The sequence below is a fragment of the Prosopis cineraria genome, unplaced genomic scaffold (genome assembly GCF_029017545.1).
Source record: "Prosopis cineraria cultivar Desert tree isolate PC_DT_omini unplaced genomic scaffold, ASM2901754v1 PC10, whole genome shotgun sequence".
Taxonomy (NCBI): domain Eukaryota; kingdom Viridiplantae; phylum Streptophyta; class Magnoliopsida; order Fabales; family Fabaceae; genus Prosopis; species Prosopis cineraria.
In genome coordinates, this window is record NW_026555341.1 from 5,144,545 (window position 1) to 5,166,163 (window position 21,619).

Here is a 21,619-nt window from a genome sequence, read left to right on the forward strand (position 1 = left end):
TCATATCGGATAAAATTAACAAGTGAAAGGTATTTTAATTTTTTTACCGTTTAAATTATTGTCATTTCAATCCTCTTAAACTGAATTGAAGTTTTAAGTTTTTTGGAGACTTACTTATAATTAAGTCACATTCTTGGTCTTTAGTTAAAATTTCCCTATTTAAGTTCCCATACCCCTCTTTTTTTTTTTTAAAAAAAAAAATGACCCCCACAGTTTGCAATCCGTGACCCTTATATATATTATTTATTCTGACTTTTATTTTATATTTTATTTATATATACTACCTCCATTAAAAATATAAGGTATTTTTTGAGAAGTTGAATGTTAAAAAATATAAGATATTTTTAGTCTTTCGAGATGTAATCTTTTTTTTAAAAAGTGCCCCTGTTGATAATGACTTTATATTTATTATAGGATATTTAATAGGGGTAAATATTAAAAAATATGATTAGTTTAAAAGTAGGTAACCACTTTATTAGGGGTGAGATTCGGTTAAAAATGCCTTACATTTTTAAACAGAGGGAGTATTTATTAATTTTTATTATTTTCTCCTAAAATTTAAAGGGTTGAATCAAGTTTATATATTTTTGTTCAAATAAAATTTCATAATATTAAAATATTTATAACAAGTTAAATTGAAACAATATTTTAAATAATTAATTTAATTTTATCTGACCTCATTTATTTTTTTCCTTTTTAAAAAATATAAATTAGAATAGATTTTTTAAAGTTCAACCCAGCATTAATTTTAATTTATTTGAATGTTTTAGTGTAAATTTTTGAGATGTAAAAAAATCAAGATAGAACTCATTTTTTTAATGAATTTAGATTCATTGATTTGTGGCTCAGATTTTTTTTTTCCTTTTTATAGTAAAACCAAACACGCTTAACCCTTGGAATAGGGGTCAAGTATTACCTCTTATTTCTTTTTTTTCAGGCCAAAAAAATATGAATTTTTTTCTAAAAATGTTTTATTCTCTGACATCTAAGTTTGTTTTTATATTACTAAACTAAATGCTCATTTTTAAGTTTTTACAAATACTCATAATTGATTTTTGGGATCCTACACAAGCAAAAAGAGAGAATACAGTAATTGAAATATGATTTATTAATTAAATCAAATATAAGCTTTAAAAAAATTCAATTTGAAGCACATTTAATTAAAAAAAATACACAAACCAACAGCTATTATTCTTCACAAAGGGGACTCAATATAAAGGAAAGAGGATTCTTTATTTTTCCCAAGTGGAAAATACACAAACCCCTATTATTATTTATTCCAGCAGACATATTATTATTTATATTTTTAGTAGACAGCGCGAGACCAAACAGCTTGCATTCGGTTGGAGCCACACAGGTTACGTGGCCCCCTCGTTATGGAGGATGTAATTTAGACATGAACTTGAGAGTCGTAAGAAGCTCCAATCTTCCAATCCCCTGGAATCGCGGTGTTGCTCGACTGCACCCAACCCGATCTTCCACTGAATCGCAGCCTCAGCCTCAATGGTCCACGTGGTGCCCCAGCTATATCAAACACCGCCCCATACGCTCTTCTCATTGGCTTCCATTCATGGCGCTCATTCTGTTTCATTCTCATTCCAGGTTGATAAGCACATTAATTAAGCCCCTCAAATAATTAAAAACAAGAAGGAAATAATTAATTAGCACTAACTGAGTTGAAAGTTTCATACGTCGTATATCTCTACGGCAGTGACGTCGTTCATTCCAGGCACGTAGAGAATTACAAGAGCAAGGTAATCTGGGTAATTGCTGGACTCGTGGATCTTGATACGCACGTTGTAGCCAGCGTACGTGCAGGGTACCCTCCTGTATTCGATGTCCACGACTCCGTATTTCTTGAGCTCTGCCGATGCACTTGGGTTTCGTCCCAGTTTTGAGAAACCATTGGGACTCATTATGAAGTCCGTCCTGTCACCTGCACCGTAGTCTGTTGCCACCACCATCGTGCCGTAGTTATCGCATAATCTTGAGTTCTTGCACCTCACCTGAGCACCATCATTCCATTATAACTTCTGTGTACGGAAGACGCGTGTTTGTGTTGGGTCCTTGATTAATTAGTCTGATAAGAAGCTCACCTGGTAGCAAGCACCGCATCCAGCGCCACCTCTCCATAAACCGGCCACGCCTGCAACCCTCCCGTAGTTTACAGTTCTGCCGTAATCGCCATATCCACAAGCTCCGGCTGATAACACACGTATGTTATTGAGTCAATAAGCATACATATATACCGGCCTATATCTTAAAAGTTGCACACGCATCATCAAAAAAAAACGCTGATCAAAGTTTCAAAGATAGAATATGCCATGGGCCAAAATGTTTGCATTGGCTTCCCCATTAACAAGAGCATCCTATATAATCCTAGCCTGTAGAGTACATTCATGTGGATGTTATGGGTACAAACTAGAGTCTTAAAACTGATCATAATGCAAGCTGGTAGCAGAATAAGGCCCGGCGAGCCCCTAGGCTGAGCCAAGAATTTGCTTAGATGAGTTTGAATACAAAGAAGGTGATAGGCGGAGAGGGGTTAATGATGAGAGGAAGTTCACGTACTTGGAGTCCCATAGCCATCAGAGGTAACGTAATAGGTAGCTCTGGAGGGAGTGAAGCCTTGGGAGTAGCATAGTGCAGCGGGCAAGAGCAGCGTCACCCAGAAGAGGCCGACTTGGTATTTAGAATGAAGCTCCATTGCTAAATGCCGAATAATATTCAAACACACAGAAAGAAACTGCGTTAAATGTAAGTATTTATGTATACTCGGGTTTACTGGTTAGGGGACAAGAGGAGGGTATTTATAACAATAGCGGACGGATAGGATCCAACTTTCTTCCCTTTGGAACGCCGATTGGATTAAAATAATTACGTGGACACGTAACCCTTGTATCTAAGTTTCTGTGTGCGGATGTCCTCGAAACTATCCATCCATATAGCATTATAATGCCCGATTTCCTCTCTGTGTTCTACTACTGCAACAATTTTTATATAGGAAGATCCACGAACAGGCGAACTCGATTCAAAGACTATGGCCGGATGGAATAACTAGAAGTAGTGGCGAAGGAAAAGGAACGCGGGACATACACAGGCTGTACAAATTCTAATGGTTGACTAAAACTATTTTTTCTTATCTACGTAATTCTCTCATGCGGCCAGTTTTTTTTTTCTTTTTATTATATATTTAATTGATTAATTGAAAATATTTCAAATCTGAAGCCATGGGAGCAACTTCTGCGCGCTCGCATTTCAATGTACAACACTGTTGACGATTTCGCTCCCCTCTTCTTCTGGTTTTTCCTCCTCATCTTCTAAACTTTCTCTCACAAAAAAAAAAAAAAAAAAACTGGAGGGGGGTGTTGAGGCCGTGAGGCATCGTATATATTTGACCCGTTTGATCGGGCGAGAGTTGACGTGACAATTATGACAATAATACACTTGTTTAATTAATCGATTAATAACGCTAGTTGCAAACCTATCCTCGAGCTCGATAATGTATATAGAGAAGAAATGGGTCTACTATCTAATCCAATGCTTAGAATCTATCCCTCCGATATCAAATATAAGTATTTTTTTTAACTAATCTTAATTTAAAATATAAGCAACTTGATATATGTGAGATTTTTTTTTCCATTTTTCCTCTTGTATTTATTAATTTAGATCTTTGTATAAATGTACCTTTCATTCATGATGAAATGTACTTGTAAGTGAGACTAAAGATAAAAAAAATAATATATATTTTTACGAGAATAAAACTTTATTAATATGTAAATTTTTCATAAAAATTGCTTATATTTTAGAATATAGAGAGTATTAACTACAATTCAGCCCTTGGTGGGCTCTTGACAAGGATTAAGTGATATTGTCTGTGATTCAGACATAACGAATGATTTGCTGTTACTAAATTAACGGGTATTATTATCAAAGAGATTCTCCATTAGAGGGATGAGATTCCAATGCATGACACTAGGACAAATGTAGCATTATACGCTAATGTGCTACCTTTTCCCCCTTTTTTGTGTGGGGGTATGGGGAACGTTACCGCTTGTTGATGGGCAAATGAATAATATATATCTGACATCGTTTTTCTCTTTTAGTTAAACGCTGTATTTGTGGTGACATGAGAAGTGATGTGTTGTAATCCGTGCAACGTGGAAGAAGATGCTTATTGTCATTCGTGTCAAGTCATGGGCAAGAATCAAGGATGTTTTGTTTAGTTGTATTTGTTGAGGTCAATTGTTCACAGAAGTTTTTTTTTTTTTTTCTTGGATCCAATTCACAGAAGCTTTTTCAGTGTATACTTGCTGGAGGAAAAGCACATGGGGAGGGGAGAACTGAGAAGATTATATTGTTCGATCGATTCATTTTGTAGTCTCTCTGCCCTCGTCTTCCTTTGTTTTATTTTTCGTGTTCTTTTTAATCTCCTCGCGTGTGTTTAGTGTTGATTAAAACGGAGTTTAGACAAATGTAATTTACAATCATAATTTTGATTAGAATCAATTTTCTGAAAATTGATATTGGTAAAATGAAATATGTTTGGATAATTTTAATTAAAAGTTCTTTTAATTGTTTAAATTATTAAAAAAATATAAATTTTAGAGAGGGTTAGAAGAAAAAGAAGTCGTGTGTTTGTATAAGTGCTCTTAATCAAGGTGAAAAAAATGATTACAACTTACAAGTAAAGTAAAAACATGAATTTTACACAAGTATTTTACCTTTACAATTTTTCTTTTTTTTTTCCTTTTAAGAAAAATTAGTTCAAAGTGTATAGTTCAGGAGATCCGTTTTTTCCTCAAAAAAGAAAGTCAGCTAAATCAGTCAAATGGCCAATTTTGACTAGTTATTAATCAATTTTACTGGTTTTTTAAACTAATTTTCTTTTTTACTTGTTACCTTATGTTGGCATTGTGCAATCCACATGACATCGTACAATTCATATACATAGCCAGCTTCACCTAATAAGAACGGAAGATAGGATGAAATGAGGACAGATACTGATTTTTCATCAATTGAACTGATCAGCTCAGTTCAATTCTTGAAATAGTGAATAAAACATTATACCTCAAACTTCAATATACACTACAATCTCATCATCAATGCACTAATTAAGGCCTATATATGCAGATCACCATCAAATATACATCAATAAAGTATACGCAGGACAAGCAATGCACCGAACTTGATGCGTTATTTTTTATATATTACAGAAAGTTTAAGGAGAGTTAAATTGTTTGTGACAGGTTATTATAAATATTGCAAGTTGCTGTAATTTTATTTTTTGTGTTGTCACTGATGAATTGATTAATCAAAGAATCAAGTAGCCAATATAATTCAGAGCCATACTAAACTGCATGTTAGAATAAAAACCATCGTAGAAATAGATATACAATTAAAAGCAAAGATCCAAATATGTTATTAATAGTCGCATCTCTTCAATATTCATAGATTCAAGCATATTGAATTTGAATCTGCACACTTACATACCCATTGAACTTGAGTTTGCTTCTGCAATACCGACTCCCCCCTCCTCTTATTTCTGTCGAACTATCTATAGGATAAGCCTGCATGCCAAACTCGATCGACTGTTATATTAATCATTTTTTTTAAAAAAAACTGTATTCTTATTTTAATCGTCACCTATTCTTAGGTTGGGGGCGGTTTTTTTCTTAATTATAAATGAAAGATGTCAATCTACCTTATCTCCCGTATTTATGATGTTTTCTAAACTACCTTTATTGGTACTCTCCCTCAACAATAATAAAAATACAACAATAAGTCCAATATATTGATTATGCATTTTAGAAAAATCAATGCATTTTTTTTTTTACAAATAACTGATTAACTTATACATAGCTTTCTCAATCCTTGTGAGTTAGTTAACTATATTACAATTAAGATGAGAGAGAGTACATAGTTAATTAAAATGATTATATACTATTGTTTTACTAATGTATCATTTGAATGTGTACTAAATGTGCACGTCTTTCATTTCTTTTCCTTCGGCCACCTGTCCATCCGGCTCCCAATCTTTTAATCGCTTGCCTGTTACTTTATCTTTTGAATATAAAGAATGTTGCAATAGCACACAGATAGAGTATTTGGAATTATAACCATAAGTATATGCAAGTATACGTACAGCTTCAGGTATTAGAATATAAAATAAGTTTCAAATTTAAAGAAAAATTCTTAAGCATACTTAATATACATAATAAATCAAACATGGTATCATGAGTTGTTCAATTGGAGGCCAAACAAAAAAAACAAGAAAAAGAAAAATGAAAGAATGGAAAGATGAAAAAACAAGAGATTAAAAAAGGAAGAGACAGAGAGAAGGAGAAGGAGGAGAAGAAGAAATTAAATTAGATTTGAGGCCTCTAAAACTAAAAAAAATACAAACTCGGGCAAGAGAAAAAAAGTAATAAAGAGAATATTAGAATATAAAAAAAGTTCTACATCTAAAAATTAAAAATAAATAATAAATATGTAAGTTTAGGAAGTATCTAACTGAATGATTTAAACTATTTTGATAGAATATATTATTGTTAAACATATTTAATATATATAAAAAATCTAACATTGGGGACACACACAGAGATGTTTAGGGTTCTACGTGTGTGCACTTAATAATTAATTCCGATCCTTTCCCGTGTTTCCAGGGAAGAAAAGTTGGATCCTATCCTATTCCTATGCCCCTTGGAATAATGCACAAGGCATCCACTACAATCTATAAATACGATCCAAATCTTTGTCCTCTAACCAGTAGTATCCCAAAGTACTTACATTATTAACGTATAGTGTCTCTTGTTAATTTGTTTGTGCGTTTGAATATTTGGAATTTGGCAATGGAGCTTCATTCTAAACACCAGATCGGCCTTATCTGTGTGATGCTGTTCTTACCTGCTGCGCTATGCTATTCCCAAGGCTTCACTGCCTCTAGAGCCACCTATTATCAGACCCGGGATGGCTACGGAAATCCAAGTACGTGAAACTCCTCCATTTCCCCCTCTGCGCAAATCACCTTCTATTGTACTTTGATGATGCACGTGCATGCTACTTTAATTTTGAGATCTAGGATATCCTTCTAACTATTTTATAAACATGTAGGGGGAGCTTGTGGATATGGCTATTACGGCAAAACTGTAAACAAAGGGAAGGTTGCAGCCGTGTCTGGGCTGTGGAGAGGAGGCGCTGGATGCGGTGCTTGCTATCAAGTAAGTGTTTTAATTTCTTCCATGTAATAAGTATAACTTTGAAATTGATCAATATCAAATAATACACGATTGTTTCATGAACGATATGGTGTTCCGTACGTATTCAGGTAAGGTGTAAGAATCCAAGACTATGCGATAGCTACGGCACCATGGTAGTGGCAACAGACCACGGTGCAGGAGACAGAACGGACTTCATAATGAGTCCAAATGCTTTCACTGATCTTGCACGAAGCCCCAGAGCATCGCAAGAGCTAAAGAAATACGGCGTCGTGGACATCGAATACAGGAGGGTACCCTGCACACATGCCGGTTTCAATGTGCGTATCAAGATCCATGAGGCCAGCAAATACCCACATTACCTTGCTCTTGTAATTCTCTACGTGCCTGGAATGACCGACGTCACTGCCGTTGAGATATACGACGTACGAAACTTTCAACTTAATTAGTGCTAATTTTTGAGGTACTTTGTTGTGTTTATGATCAACTACTTGAAATGATAATGATACAGAATAATCGCCATGAATGGATTCCAATGAGGAGAGCGTAGGGGCAGTGTTTGATATAGCTGGGGCACCACAGGGACCATTGATGCTGAGGCTGAGATTCAGTGGAAGAAAAGGGTGGGTCCAGTCGACCAAGAGTGCAATTCCTGGTGATTGGAAGATTGGAGCTTCTTATGACTCTCAAGTTCATGTCTAAATCTGATCCATCATGAAGAAGAGGGCTACATGACCTGTGTGGCTCTATAGAATGCAAGCTGTTGGTGTCGTGTCTACTGAAATAAATAAATAATATGTCTACAAGAGGAATAAATAAATAAAAAATATGTCTATTGAAATGAATAATAATAAGGGTTTGTGCATTTTCCATTTATGATGGAATTTATATATGAATAAAGAAGCCTCTTCGTTTATGTATCATGGATCTCTACAATTAATTAGCTGGTTTATATACGCTAGAACAAAATAAGGGGGTTTTTTGGAGGCGATCGTGCAGAAATAATGGCTGCTAAAGATTTGTAGCGACATCTCAGCAAAACATAAAAGTTGACTTTTGGCAATGCTTATCACCGCTAAAAATAAACTTTGAAGATAACTTTGTGCTATTATCAGTGCTAAAAGTCATACTTTTGGCAATGATTAACGTTCTTCGTCACTGAGAAATACCGTCAAAAGTCATTTCTCTTGGTAGATGTATATAGAGTTGGGCTGCTGCATGCCTCGCTAGGTAGTACGATGGAAGAAGGTGATACTTATCTTTGGATTAACCTGAAACAACTTGGATTCATCGGGAATATAAGTTGGAATAAATAAATAAATTTTATATTTACCAAAATAAATAAATAACAGGGGTTCGTGTACTTTTCCATTAGTGATTGAATCAATATACGAGCAGAGAATAACCTCTTTGTTATGTGCATCTGATTTCAAAAATTGGTGCATATAATTGGGGAGGTAGATAAATTACATATATCTTGTATATAAGAGGGAGGGAGAAAAAGAAGACATCTTTCAATGTGCGAATAAATAAATAAAAGTCTGCTATGAAGGGTTAAAGAAACGAAAAATGATCCTGTTTTTATTTCCTATTAGGCTCTAGGCTCCCACGAGAAGATGCCTTGCATTGATCATTTATTAAGATTTGGATATGGAGTTGCCTAAATCTACTCACTCAATGAATGTCTTAATTATAATTATTAAATTTTATCAATATTTAAAAATTATCAATATATATTTCCTTTGTAAAATTCAAAACCATCATTGCTATTAAAACGCCCCTCACAAACGATATCTTTCCAGAAAGTTGAGATTTTGATGCCTTCTGAATATTATATAACAGCATCTCTTGTAATTGTTTAATTAAATCGACAGTTGTCATTATGTTATGTGGAATATTGAGTAAGTAAATTAGTACTAAAATCATGTCTCCAAAGGGATAGGGTAAGGACGATTTGAGTGACAAAACCGAATGGCACGCTAAAAATTGGAATCTTGATTTAATCGGCACTTCACACATTGGACTGCGGTCAATCTATGATTGAAACGATTATACTGTATAAACATTCGTTTACTTTTTTGGGGTAAGCAACATGCTTTTACTTTATATGCACATATAGATATAGATATAGATATAGATATATTTAAATATGACATAAAGACAAAGAAATGATAAAATATGTTTCAGTATAAAAAGAGATAAAATATGTTTCAACTCTGTAAAGTACTTGTGTATATATAATTAATGAAAACTGTCGTAGAAATAAAGAATTAAAAGCAAAAATCGAAATATGTTTTTAATATTTTCATTTCAATATTCATAGATTCAAGCACATTGAATTTGAATTTGCTTGCAGACCGCCCATTGAATTTTAGTTTGTTTCTGCAATACCAATTCCGTCCCATTCTTCTCCATGTATAATCTATATATCGAGCTCTGGGATAAGCTTGCATATATACCAACCTACTCTATTGTTAAATCAAATTTGAAAAAAAAATTATTCTTATTTTAATTAATTTCCACCTACTCTCTTACCAAAAGGAATATAACATGATGGTTATCTCAGATTGTCTATTCTCTCCCTCTCCTTTTAGGACGGGGAAATTTTAGAATTCCGTTGGAGGAATTAGGTAGAGGAGCAAACCGTCAACAATTTGGCATCCATTGAAATGCAATCTGTACATTAATTAGTTGCAACATTTTAAATACTCTATACTCTGCGTACCATATATCAGGTTGATAATTTTACAACATGCGAAAAAAAGAAATCTGACCAGACAAGGTAAATCAGTGTGTGTGTGTGTGTGTGTAGCTTTGCAAAAAAAAAAAAAAATTAATTAAGAAAAATGCATGTTTTGAACAATATTGGACCGTACGTGTTTCTTAAGAAAACTTGTATGTTTGATGAAGGATAAACATGTTTAAAGGAGCGAAAGTGAGAGAGGTGTCGCTATTAAAAGTAAGAATTGATAGAGACAGTTGGCATTAATTATCATTAATATATATAATACATATGAAATGGGTTTCAGACTATTATTTTAATAATGTTTCTTATTCCAGACGCATTTGAACGTGCAGCTGTGTTCGTACTACATGTGCGTGTCTTGTATTTCTCTTCCTTTGGCCGCCTCTATATTTCCATCAGGCTCCTAATCTCTGAATCAAATGACTGTTCTTCTATCTTCCTAATATAAAAATTGTTGCCATAGCAGTTGATAAATAATTGGTAGAGACGGTTGGCTATCTGGGAATGTAATCATAAATAAATAGCTTTGGATACACATAAATGAATATAGAGGCGCACACTGATTCGGGGCATGTTTGGTTCATGTCCTAATTTTTTTGTTTTTAAAGATTGTTTTGTAATACCATTTTTAGGATTGTTTTTCAAAAAAAAATAAAAATATATTTAGTTATGTTAATTTTAAAAAATTCATAATTAAAAAATAAATTGATATTAATAATTGCAGGAAATTAATGGTGGTGGTTTATTATAGAAATTAGTCAAACTAACAATATTTTCTAATAACCAAATGTAGTGTGATTTGAAAAAAAATGAAAACAATTAAATTTAAAACACTTATCTAAATGAGTTTTTTTAATTTTCTTATGTTAAAAAATAAAAAATAATTTTTGAAAGCGGAAACCAAACAAACTCTTATGCTAGGTTCTTTGTTCTTAATTATTAATTGCAATCAGTGTTCAAAGGGAAAGAAAAGTTGGACAGAATCTCCCTCGGAAATCACAAACAGGCCTCCTCTGTATAAATACCCCCAGCATCTTTGTCCCCTAACCAGTAAACCCAAGTTTGGTTACTACATAAATATCCAACGTAGTTTCTCTTCTTAATTTTGTGCGCATCTGAATATTTTACATTTAGCAATGGAACTTCATTCCAAACACCAAGTGGCCATTGTTTGGGTGATGATGTTCTTACCCGCTGCACTATGCTACTCTTACGGCTTCACTCCCTCCAGAGCTACCTATTATAGTGGCCACGGAAATCCAAGTAAGTCAAACTCCTTTGTTATAACCCCTCTCCACATGTCACCCTTGGAGGCTCGCCCAGCCTGCAGGTTATGCATTTTAAGTAGAGTTTGAACCTAACCTCCATGTGTTTATGTCCTAGAATTAGGATACACTTGTTACTGGCCAAGCAATTTTTATACTCTTCAAACTAGCTAGTGTCGTTTTCTAGAAAATGACGCCACATTTTAGCCCTAAATCTCAACTTAAATTTATGAGTTCTTTCACTCTATTATATATTACTTATTAAGCATGATTTTATATGACGTGAGGTTTCTCGTATCAACTCACATCAATTCACACAATTGGAGCTAGAAAATATTACTTTTGACAGTGTATGTGCAACTTTTAAGATATAGAATGTTCTTCTAACTAGCTAGTATATATATATATATATATAGGGGGAGCTTGTGGATATGGCTATTACGGCATAACTGCAAACAATGGGAGGGTTGCAGCCGTGTCCAGTAGTCTATGGAGAGGAGGCGCTGGATGCGGTGCTTGCTACCAAGTAAGTGTCTCAACGGACTAATGACTCAACAAATTACTCATCTCTTCTATATAATTTGATCAATTTTGGTTAAATTTCAATGTCGAATAATACGTTGTTGTTTCATGAAACGATGGTGTTCAGGTAAGGTGTAAGAATCCAAGATTATGCAACAGCTACGGCACGACGGTAGTGGCAGCAGACTACGGTGAAGGAGACAGAACAGACTTGATACTGAGTCCAAGTGCTTGGGCAGATCTGGGACGAAATCCAGGAGCATCGCAAGAGCTCAAGAAATACGGAGTCGTTGACATCGAATACAGGAGGGTGCCCTGCAGATTTGCTGGATATAACGTCCGTATCAAGATCCACGAGTCAAGCAGATACCCAGACTATCTCGCTCTTGTGATTCAATACGTGCCTGGAATGAGCGACGTCACTGCTGTTGAAATATATCAGGTTTCAAGCAATTGCTTTTTTGTATTATCATTTTTGGGGCAATCGCATGCCCTTGCAAATTGAGGGCGTGTATATTTTTGAACTGAAACGATTATAATGATGCACAGAATGATCGTAGAGAATGGAGGCCCATGAGAAGAGCGTATGGGGCAGTGTTTGATATAGTTGGGGCCCCACATGGACCATTGATGCTGAGGCTGCAATTCAGTGGCAGAACAGGTTGGGTGCAGTCGACCAAGAGTGCGATTCCTGGTGATTGGAAGATCGGAGCGTCCTATGATTCTCAGGTTCATGTCTAAGTAAGATCCAGCACGATGAAGAGGGGCCACGTAACCTGTGTGGCTCTGAAGAATGCAAGCTGTTGGTTTCGTGCGTGTCTTCTAATATACATATATACATATATATATATATATATATATATATATATATAATATGTCTACAAGAGGGAATAAGTTAAAAAAAAAAAAAAGGTCTGTTGGAATGAATGAATAATAGGGGTTTGTGTATTTTCCATTTATGATGGAATTTATCAATGATAAAGCAACCTCTTTGTTTATGCATCATGGTTATCTATGATTAGTGCATGCATATGATTTTCAGAGAACTAGTTATTATATATCGTAACAAAAAAAAAAGCCTGACTTTTATTTTAATTGTAACCGACTCCCGACTAGCTAAACAGATATATATGATGCAGAATATAAAAAACATAATATTATATGATGCAAAATGTGAATCTCTGACCTGCGTTAAAATTCAAGCTGTTAATTGATTTGTTAACATGGCTTAGATTTGAAATAATTTTCCGATTTTTTTTTCTTGTTTTATGTGATGGATGGACCTGACCTTAACGTGGGTTGGACCATGGAGCAATTTATGTCAAGGGGCCAGATTGAACGCAGAAGGGTAAGGGTTTTGATCGAATAAAAGTAAGTAACAACAATTATACTGTTTTTATCCCAAAAAAAAATTATATGTTGGATAAAGAAAGAAAAATATTGTTTAACTTGTAAAAAGAAATTTCTTTTTTTTCCAACAAAAAAAAAGTTTACAAAAGCGATCGAAGATGAGAAAGATGAGAAAGAGTCGTCACTTCCATTATAAGCTTAAAGTTAATGCAGTGCTTGGTTCATTGGCGAAAATAGGGATAAGAGAAAATGTGTAGAGAGAAAGTGAAGAGAAGAAAAAAAGTTGAAGATCTAATTTTCGCTCCCTATGTTTAGCTGAGCGAAAGAAAATGGGTGAAAGGAAAAATTATTAATTTCATATTAACAATAAAAATTAACCTTATTATTTATAATAAAATTTAATATTTTAACCTATTATTTATATAATTTTTATTATATATTACTGATTAAATAAAAATATGATTTTAAATTCTTTTATCCAATGCTAATAAAAAAAATATTTTGTCTAACCTAATTTTTAATTTCTTAAATTATTAAATATATAATAATCTAAATTCTAAAGTGAACAGAAAATTATGATGAAAATGGAGAGAGGCAACCGACAAGAAAAGAAAAGATTCGTAGATTAATTTAAAAATTGAGTTTTCTCTCCAAAATATTTACATATTTGACAAAATAAAGTTGAAGGTAAAAATATTTGAATCCCATTTATTATTATCTTCCCAGTTTCTTCATTTCATTTTTCTCTTCTTAGCCAAGCAAAAAAAAAAATGTCATTTTCTTTCTATTTTTCTCTCTCACTTTTTCCTTCTCCCTGCTTGTCTCTCTTACCAAGCATAGCGTAACAGTAAGGGATTCAAATCATCTAAAGTTCATATCTGTGAATTTTAGTGAAGTTAAATCAATATATTAATAATCAATAAATTAATTAAATGAAATTAAATTAAGTATATTATACTCTTCTGCCATTGTCATCAGAAGCATATATTTGAATGCAGGTGCACATGGGATTTTACAAGTTCGTTAAAACAGGGTATAAATATATTATTTTTATTTTTTTGGTAAAGAATCAATGTATTTATTAGTTTATTGCATAATTTCCTTAAGCACCTGATAATTCTAAGATTAAACTTTACAATGGGCTCCGAGTACGGACGACGCAAAACTAATTCACGCCTGCCATCATTAGAGACGCGCGGATGGAGGTCCGTTTCGGACCCAGTCAGTCAAGGAATTCAGGCGATTTGTATTGACATTTTAGTTTAGAGTCATAATTACTCTTGACCGAGTCTTGTTCATCATCACGACTAGAATTTAATTCGGGTTATGTACGCCTGTAGAAAATGATTTTTTTTATTATCTGAGTCCCCTCATTAATTCAAGAAATTACTACAGTATCTGGCATACTATAGTTAAATATATTTTTTATTTTTCTAAAATAAAAATAAAAAATTTTAAAACTATCCTTCATTTAATACTTTATTTATGAAAAAAATCAAAAGAAAGAATATAATGAAAATAAAAATATTAAAAATTAATAATAAAATTTTATTTTTATCAAATTATTTTATATTTTAAAACATCTCATCAAATGTGTCTTATAAATTGAGATTGGAGAAATATAACACTAGATACATACGTTGACTGTATACTGGCGAATTTGGATGTTCACAGCGATCCAAAGCATAGGCTTACATAACCTTTATTGGGATATTCATTATACCAGAAGGCAAGGATAGTCAAGAAGCAATTAGTACTTTTGATCTAGGATCATGTATATAATTGGTGTTTTACCCCATGCAGATGAGCCAATTACATAAACTACATGCATGCTATTAGAACAATGACAACTAATTGTATAAAAAAATAATGACAACTAACGTAGAGATCACAGAGAATTAATAAAACACATCCAAACATGTTTTTGACATATAATTTATATGCATCCAATCCTAGATTCAAGCTTTGAAACGCGCACACATTGAATTTAAGCTTGTTGCCAACGTACTCTCGTTCCTTTCTATATAAAATCCCTCGAACTCTAGGACAAGCTCGCATGCCAGACAACTCGATATTATTAATCAAATTAAGAAAAAAAATTCTTATTTTAATTGTCACCAACTCACAACCAAAACGGTTCGGATCAAACACGATGCTTATCTTTGTCAGCAGCCTACCTTTGTTCCCCCTTTACGACAAAAGAAAGTTTGGAATTCGCGGTAAAGAAAGTAAAGGGGGCAAGGCAAACCGCCAACAGTGGCGTCCATTGTAATGTGAGCCGTACATTAGAGATATATAAAGAAAAATGAGTTTACTTAGTCAAACTTTACATATATAGCTTTGCAAAAACAATACATTTTAAGGAAAATGCAAGTTTTGATCTTGAACGTACTACGGACAATTAGATGTTTGATAGAGAATAAAAATCTCGATACGACCGAAAGCGTGCCCCCAGCTCTTCTCTAAGTACTTGAAACTTTCTTAAAAGCAAGATTTGAGATTGTAGGTGTCATAATCATTATCAATATATTATAAATAATTAAAATAATTTTCTACTATCCTTTTTCTAATGTTTCATAATATTTCAGAAGTTTTTGAATGTGCACTACCTGTGCACGTCCTTTTCCTTTGGCTTTAGCCGCCTCCGGCCCCTAATCTTTGAATCAAATTTGCCAAAATTCCTCTTGTTCATATATATATATATAATGGTGCAACAGTACACAGATAGGCAATTTGGCATCATAATCATAAATGGATATAGCTTCGGATATATATATATATATATATATATATTATATAGAGAGACACTCGTGGAGATTTCGATGCTAGGGATGGTTTTAATTATTCCAACATACAATTCCGTGTTCCATAAGGGGAAGAAAAGTTGGAACCTCTCTCCCTTTGAATGCACAAGGCCTCCCCTGTCATCTATAAATACCCTTCTCATCGTTGCCTCGATCATAACCAGTAAGCCCAACAATATTTACATTTAACGAATTGTTCTTCTTGTGCGTTTGAATTTGGCATTTAGCAATGGAACTTCATTCTAAATACCAAGTCGGCCTTGCTTGCGTGCTGCTACTCTTGCCTGCACTATGTTCATCCCAGGGCTTCACAGACTCCAGAGCCACGTACTACAGTACCTCTGATGGCTATGGAACTCCAAGTACGTGAATCGATCTCCTCAAATCATTATTTGTATTCAAACCCATGCATTTAAGGAAATCCATGGCTTAGCATAGAGTCTCGCCAGACTTTTATTCAGAAGCCCCAGCTTGCTGTTATGAGCTTTTAGGTTTATGGTTGGCAAGACTTCCATGTGAACGCGCATACTAGGATATATTTGGATATACCCTTGTTATGAGGGAAGCAAATCTAAACACATTTTTGGTCCTTGGCAATACCTGTTCTCTTTGAAACTTTTATATTATTTTGAGTAGTTCATTTTGATGATGCCTGTCCAACTTTTAAGATTTAGGGTATATATGTATGATTATTGACTTAATATACCCGTGTTATCAGCCGGAGCTTGTGGATATGGCGATTACGGCAGAACTGTAAACTACGGGAGGGTTGCAGGCGTGGCCGGCTTATGGAGAGGTGGAGCTGGATGCGGTGCTTGCTACCAGGTGAGCTTCTTATCGGACTAATTAATCAATGACCCAACACAAACACGTGTGTTCCGTACACAGAAGTTATAATGGAACGATGGTGCTCAGGTGAGGTGCAAGAACTCAAGATTATGCGATAACTACGGCACGATGGTGGTGGCAACAGACTACGGTGCAGGTGACAGGACGGACTTCATAATGAGTCCCAATGGTTTCTCAAAACTGGGACGAAACCCAAGTGCATCGGCAGAGCTGAAGAAATACGGCACCGTAGACATCGAATACAGGAGGGTACCCTGCACGTACGCTGGCTACAACGTGCGTATCAAGATCCACGAGTCCAGCAATTACCCAGACTACCTTGCTCTTGTTATTCTCTACGTGCCTGGAATGAACGACGTCACTGCCGTTGAGATATACGACGTATGAAACTTTCAACTCAATTAGTGCTAATTAATTATTTCCTTCTTGTTTTTAATTATTTGAAGCGCTTAATTAATGTGCTTATCAACCTGAAATGAGAATGAAACAGAATGAGCGCCATGAATGGAAGCCAATGAGAAGAGCGTATGGGGCGGTGTTTGATATAGCTGGGGCACCACGTGGACCATTGAGGCTGAGGCTGCGATTCAGTGGAAGATCGGGTTGGGTGCAGTCGAGCAACACCGCGATTCCAGGGGATTGGAAGATTGGAGCTTCTTACGACTCTCAAGTTCATGTCTAAATTACATCCTCCATAACGAGGGGGCCACGTATGACGTAACCTGTGTGGCTTCAACTGAATGCAAGCTGTTTGGTCTCGTACTGTCAACTAAACATATAAATAATAATGTGTCTGCTGGAATAAAATGAATAATAGGGGTTTGTGTATTTTTCATTTGGGACGGAATTAATAAATGAATAAGGAAACCTCTTTGTTTATGAATCACGTGTCTCTAAAATTAGTGCATTTGTGCGCGCGCGCGTTTTTTTATATATAGAGTGAGAGAGTCCGCCCCATGCTGCATAAGAAGAACATGATCATCATCATCCTTGCTTTAACCAACTTGGCTTCTTTACATATATGGCTTGGTCTCAACGAATCACATTACTTCGACTTCGAAGGGTTTCCTTAACGGAACTGCTTATTAGAACAACCAAGAACAAGTTTTCATTATTGGTTTCATACATAATGAATTTTTTTTTTTTTTTGTGGACATCGACGACGACACCTGCTGAGCCTTTGAGCGAAACAGAAATAGGACACACACATAATGTTACCTTACAAAAAAAAAATGTTTTTGTCTTCCGTCGTACGACCAAACGTGGTATAATAGATATCATTAGACCCCAGAAAAAGGAAACAACTAAATTGACATACAGAGCTTGAAAAGGAAGAAATAACACTAGAAAAATAGGTAAAAGCGAGATGATCATGTGATGGTTATCGTAAGCGGATCGAATTGACTGAGTGTGAGTGTCATTACTCGAGTTAATCGTTCTGGCAAGACCGCCATCTTACAAACCTGTCCTGGTGGTCACAACAGCTATTGCAATCACACTCAAAATATTCGAAGAAAAGTCACAGCCGAAGCTTACAATTATGTATACACAATGAACTGGCTACGAACAACAGATAATTCTTAACTTGTAAGAGGAAGAAGAGTATTCAAAACTCATATTATCCACAAGCCAATCCACTTACAAAACCATGCTCCTGATCTTAATTTGGACAGGAGGTTGTCTACGGCATCCATTGACGCATTAATTTTGTCCCACACACAAGTGCCAATGTGACTTGTGTAACACCCTATCTAATTTTATATATAATTAATTAATATTTGATTAATATATAGAAATTAAAACTAAAAATTTAATCTCGAAGTGAGAGAGAGGCACAAAACTTTTCTCTCTATTTTATGAATATTACAAAATATAAGAAAAAAAGTCTCATTAAATATTTCATATATTATCACTAAATTTGATAAAAATTTTACAATTACTTTCTTCAATAATTAAACTCTTGATGTAACTATCCTTGTATGGTATACACATGATCCAACAAATCTTGAATGCGAGCATAACTTGTATTACTCCTTGACAAGCTATGTTATTCATAATATACTCAATAACCAATAACTAGACATATTCGATAGAAAAACAAAGTGAGAATTACAAAATTTTTTAGTAAGATATATTAAGTTTGAACTAATGATGGTCCAGTTGCCTTATGTAATATCTCAAAATTTAACCCAAAATTAATTAAGTTAATCAAGGGTAAATAAATAATTTTAAAGAAATACTTAGAGATAAATAGTTTTACTTAAGAGATTATTATTCGGATCTAATTTAGATAAAATCTTAACTTATAAATTTTTTATAAAATAAAATATTAATAATATTAAAAGAAAAGAAGAAAAGAGATATAAATTAATAAAAGAAAAAAGAAATATGAAAAAAAAAGAGGGGCGGATGAAATCTGTTTGGCGTGAGTGTTTGGTGTAAGTTAGAGAGAGAGAGAGAGAAGAAGAAATAGATGTTATGGGGCCCACAATCAATTTAAAACACCACACACCTATTTGCTTTTCATTTCCCACCCCTTTTTCGTTTCGGCGTGCGTGAGCAGAGAGAGCAAAAGTGAGCGAGTTCGCCAGCGATGGGAGCTGAATTAAAAGATGGGGCTTCATGATATAATATCTTGAATGAAATTTTAAGTATTTTAAAATTATTTAAGTATTTTAAATATTTTTTAATTATTTTTATTCTTTAGTTTCTGATGTTGAGATTTTGAAAAATCTAGAGTTTGAAAGAAAAATGAATTTTTTATAGATGATTATGATTATTGAAGTTGTTAGTAGCATAATAAATATTTTAAAATATTATTTTATTGATGAAATTTAAATTTGAGACTTTTGAGTTAAACTCTAAATCTTTATAGGTAGATTTTTGGTTAAATTTGAAAAATATAAATTAATTTGTTAATATTTAGATAATTATTTGAGATAAGAAATAGATTATTATGGTTATCAAATGATGATTTTAGGCTTGAGACTAAGTTTATAATTTTTAGTTATTTTGGTGTGAATTTATGCAATAAAAAAAGAAATTTTGACATTAAAAAATTGTTTGAAGGATGATTTTAACTAAATTTTAATGAAACTATTGTGAAGAAAGTTATTGAACTAAGTGAATGGATTCAAATATATGAAATTAAATTTTAAAATTCAAGAAGCTAAGACTAAGGTTTTAAAAACACACACACACAGATGTTGGAATATAAGTAAAAATTGTGTTAATAATATTATTGATGTATTAGGATATGATTAATAACAATTAATTTTTATTTGACACCATTCAAGTTTTAGAAAGCTTTGAAGGTAACTGAAGAAAATCTATTTTATGCATTTATATGTTAATTAATTATTTATATTTATTTATGAAACAAACAATATACATATACATATACATATATATATATATATATATATATTCAAATCTTGAAATTATTGTTTGTAATGCATATGTGGCCTTGTTGAAATCCTATAATTTGTGACAAAGTTAATTGTGACACATGTAAAGAATTTGAATGTGATGGCTGTATGTGAAGAAAAAGAAATAAATGGGAAAGTTTGCTTGTAATGTGGAATGTTAATATGAATTTATACTTTCATGGGATAATGTAACATGATTTGAGTAATGAGATTAAGGGTTAATGATGTATAAATTCTTGATTATATAAATTGTGAATTATACATAGTGATGAATTATGTATGAACATGTTGAGTTTTCATATAATGCTAATGTGATTTATGTGATAACATAAAAATTGATGTATGAGGCATGATTGAGATATGATGATTCTTGATGCTTCTTGAGCATGAAAATTGAGGAATATGTGAGATAATTGTGAATTACAAATATGAGAGTTATTGAAATGTATTGTCTCATGAGCATGATCATATGGTGGGAGTTTATTTTAGTAAAGGACCTAGTGGTTGTGCAAAATCTATATGGTTATAGTCGTTACTTACTTTGTAAGGTACTATAGCATTGTTCATATTAAGGGACTTAATCTTACTAGCTTACTTGGAGTTTTAGATAGAGTCAGTCTTTGGTATGACATTGTATAGTGTGTGATTTGGGAGAAACAATATTCATAAATGAGTAAGGTAACTTTGACCTGATAATCCCTCACAATATAATTAAGACCTTGGTAGTCTTACCACATGGATGACTCCTTTCAATTGTTGACCCATAGATTTCATGTCAAAGGAAATAAGGGGGGATGTAAGAAAAAAATTAATCATGCATTTCATTATTATTTTTTCATTTTAGTGATTGATAGCTATGTTTAAGACTATGATTATAATTGTGAAAATAAAAATATGTGGTAAATATCTGAAAAATATATATGTAGGCACCTGTGCCCATTTTATACGAACATTCAATACTTGTGGACTATCGTGCCAATTTTGTACTTGATTTTATTGAGATTATTTACATGAGTTAAATGATAATGTGATTAACATAATTTTGATATGATTGTTTACGTGGTTATCTTGATAAAATTATTAGCCACTTGCATTCATGGTTAATTATCATACATTTATATAACTTAAATATACCTTAATTACTGAATGGTTGTACTCACTCCCTTTTTTTAACATATTATAGGAGTAACTCATCTAGGAAGAATAGAGGAAAGAAGCATCAAGCCAAATGATAATAATCACTTTTGTAAACCTTTCTCTTTTTATTTTGATATGTGCATTCAGTTTATAATATTGTCAATTAAGATAATATATTCTTGATCTACTTATTTTATGAGTTTTGTGTTGGGAGGAAGTGTATTTTAAACCTTTGGAAATGTGGTTTGGTACTTATGTTTGTATTAGTAGGATAAAATACTTGTGCAAGTGAAAATAGTTA

The 21,619-nt window shown here is 33.3% G+C and overlaps 3 protein-coding genes and 1 pseudogene across 3 annotated transcripts; 3 read left to right on the forward strand and 1 right to left on the reverse strand.

The window, feature by feature from the left end:
• Positions 1–1,214: 1,214 nt before the first annotated feature.
• LOC129284525 (expansin-like B1) lies at positions 1,215–2,792 on the reverse strand. Its single transcript, XM_054920038.1, has 4 exons — positions 2,572–2,792; positions 2,097–2,203; positions 1,692–2,006; positions 1,215–1,582 (listed from the first exon to the last, which is right to left on the reverse strand). Exons 1-4 carry the CDS (start codon positions 2,705–2,707, stop codon positions 1,391–1,393), a joined length of 750 nt encoding a protein of 249 aa, XP_054776013.1. The 5' UTR covers positions 2,708–2,792; the 3' UTR covers positions 1,215–1,390.
• Positions 2,793–6,773: 3,981 nt separating this feature from the next.
• LOC129284527 (expansin-like B1) lies at positions 6,774–8,137 on the forward strand (annotated as a pseudogene).
• A 2,892-nt stretch (positions 8,138–11,029) lies between these two features.
• Positions 11,030–12,753, forward strand: LOC129321176 (expansin-like B1). Its single transcript, XM_054966854.1, has 4 exons — positions 11,030–11,226; positions 11,645–11,754; positions 11,878–12,192; positions 12,300–12,753. The coding sequence occupies exons 1-4, from the start codon at positions 11,100–11,102 to the stop codon at positions 12,489–12,491; spliced, it is 744 nt and encodes a 247-aa protein (XP_054822829.1). The 5' UTR covers positions 11,030–11,099; the 3' UTR covers positions 12,492–12,753.
• Positions 12,754–16,055: 3,302 nt separating this feature from the next.
• Positions 16,056–17,636, forward strand: LOC129284432 (expansin-like B1). Its single transcript, XM_054919920.1, has 4 exons — positions 16,056–16,266; positions 16,623–16,729; positions 16,820–17,134; positions 17,244–17,636. The coding sequence occupies exons 1-4, from the start codon at positions 16,134–16,136 to the stop codon at positions 17,433–17,435; spliced, it is 747 nt and encodes a 248-aa protein (XP_054775895.1). The 5' UTR covers positions 16,056–16,133; the 3' UTR covers positions 17,436–17,636.
• The last annotated feature ends 3,983 nt before the right edge of the window (positions 17,637–21,619 follow it).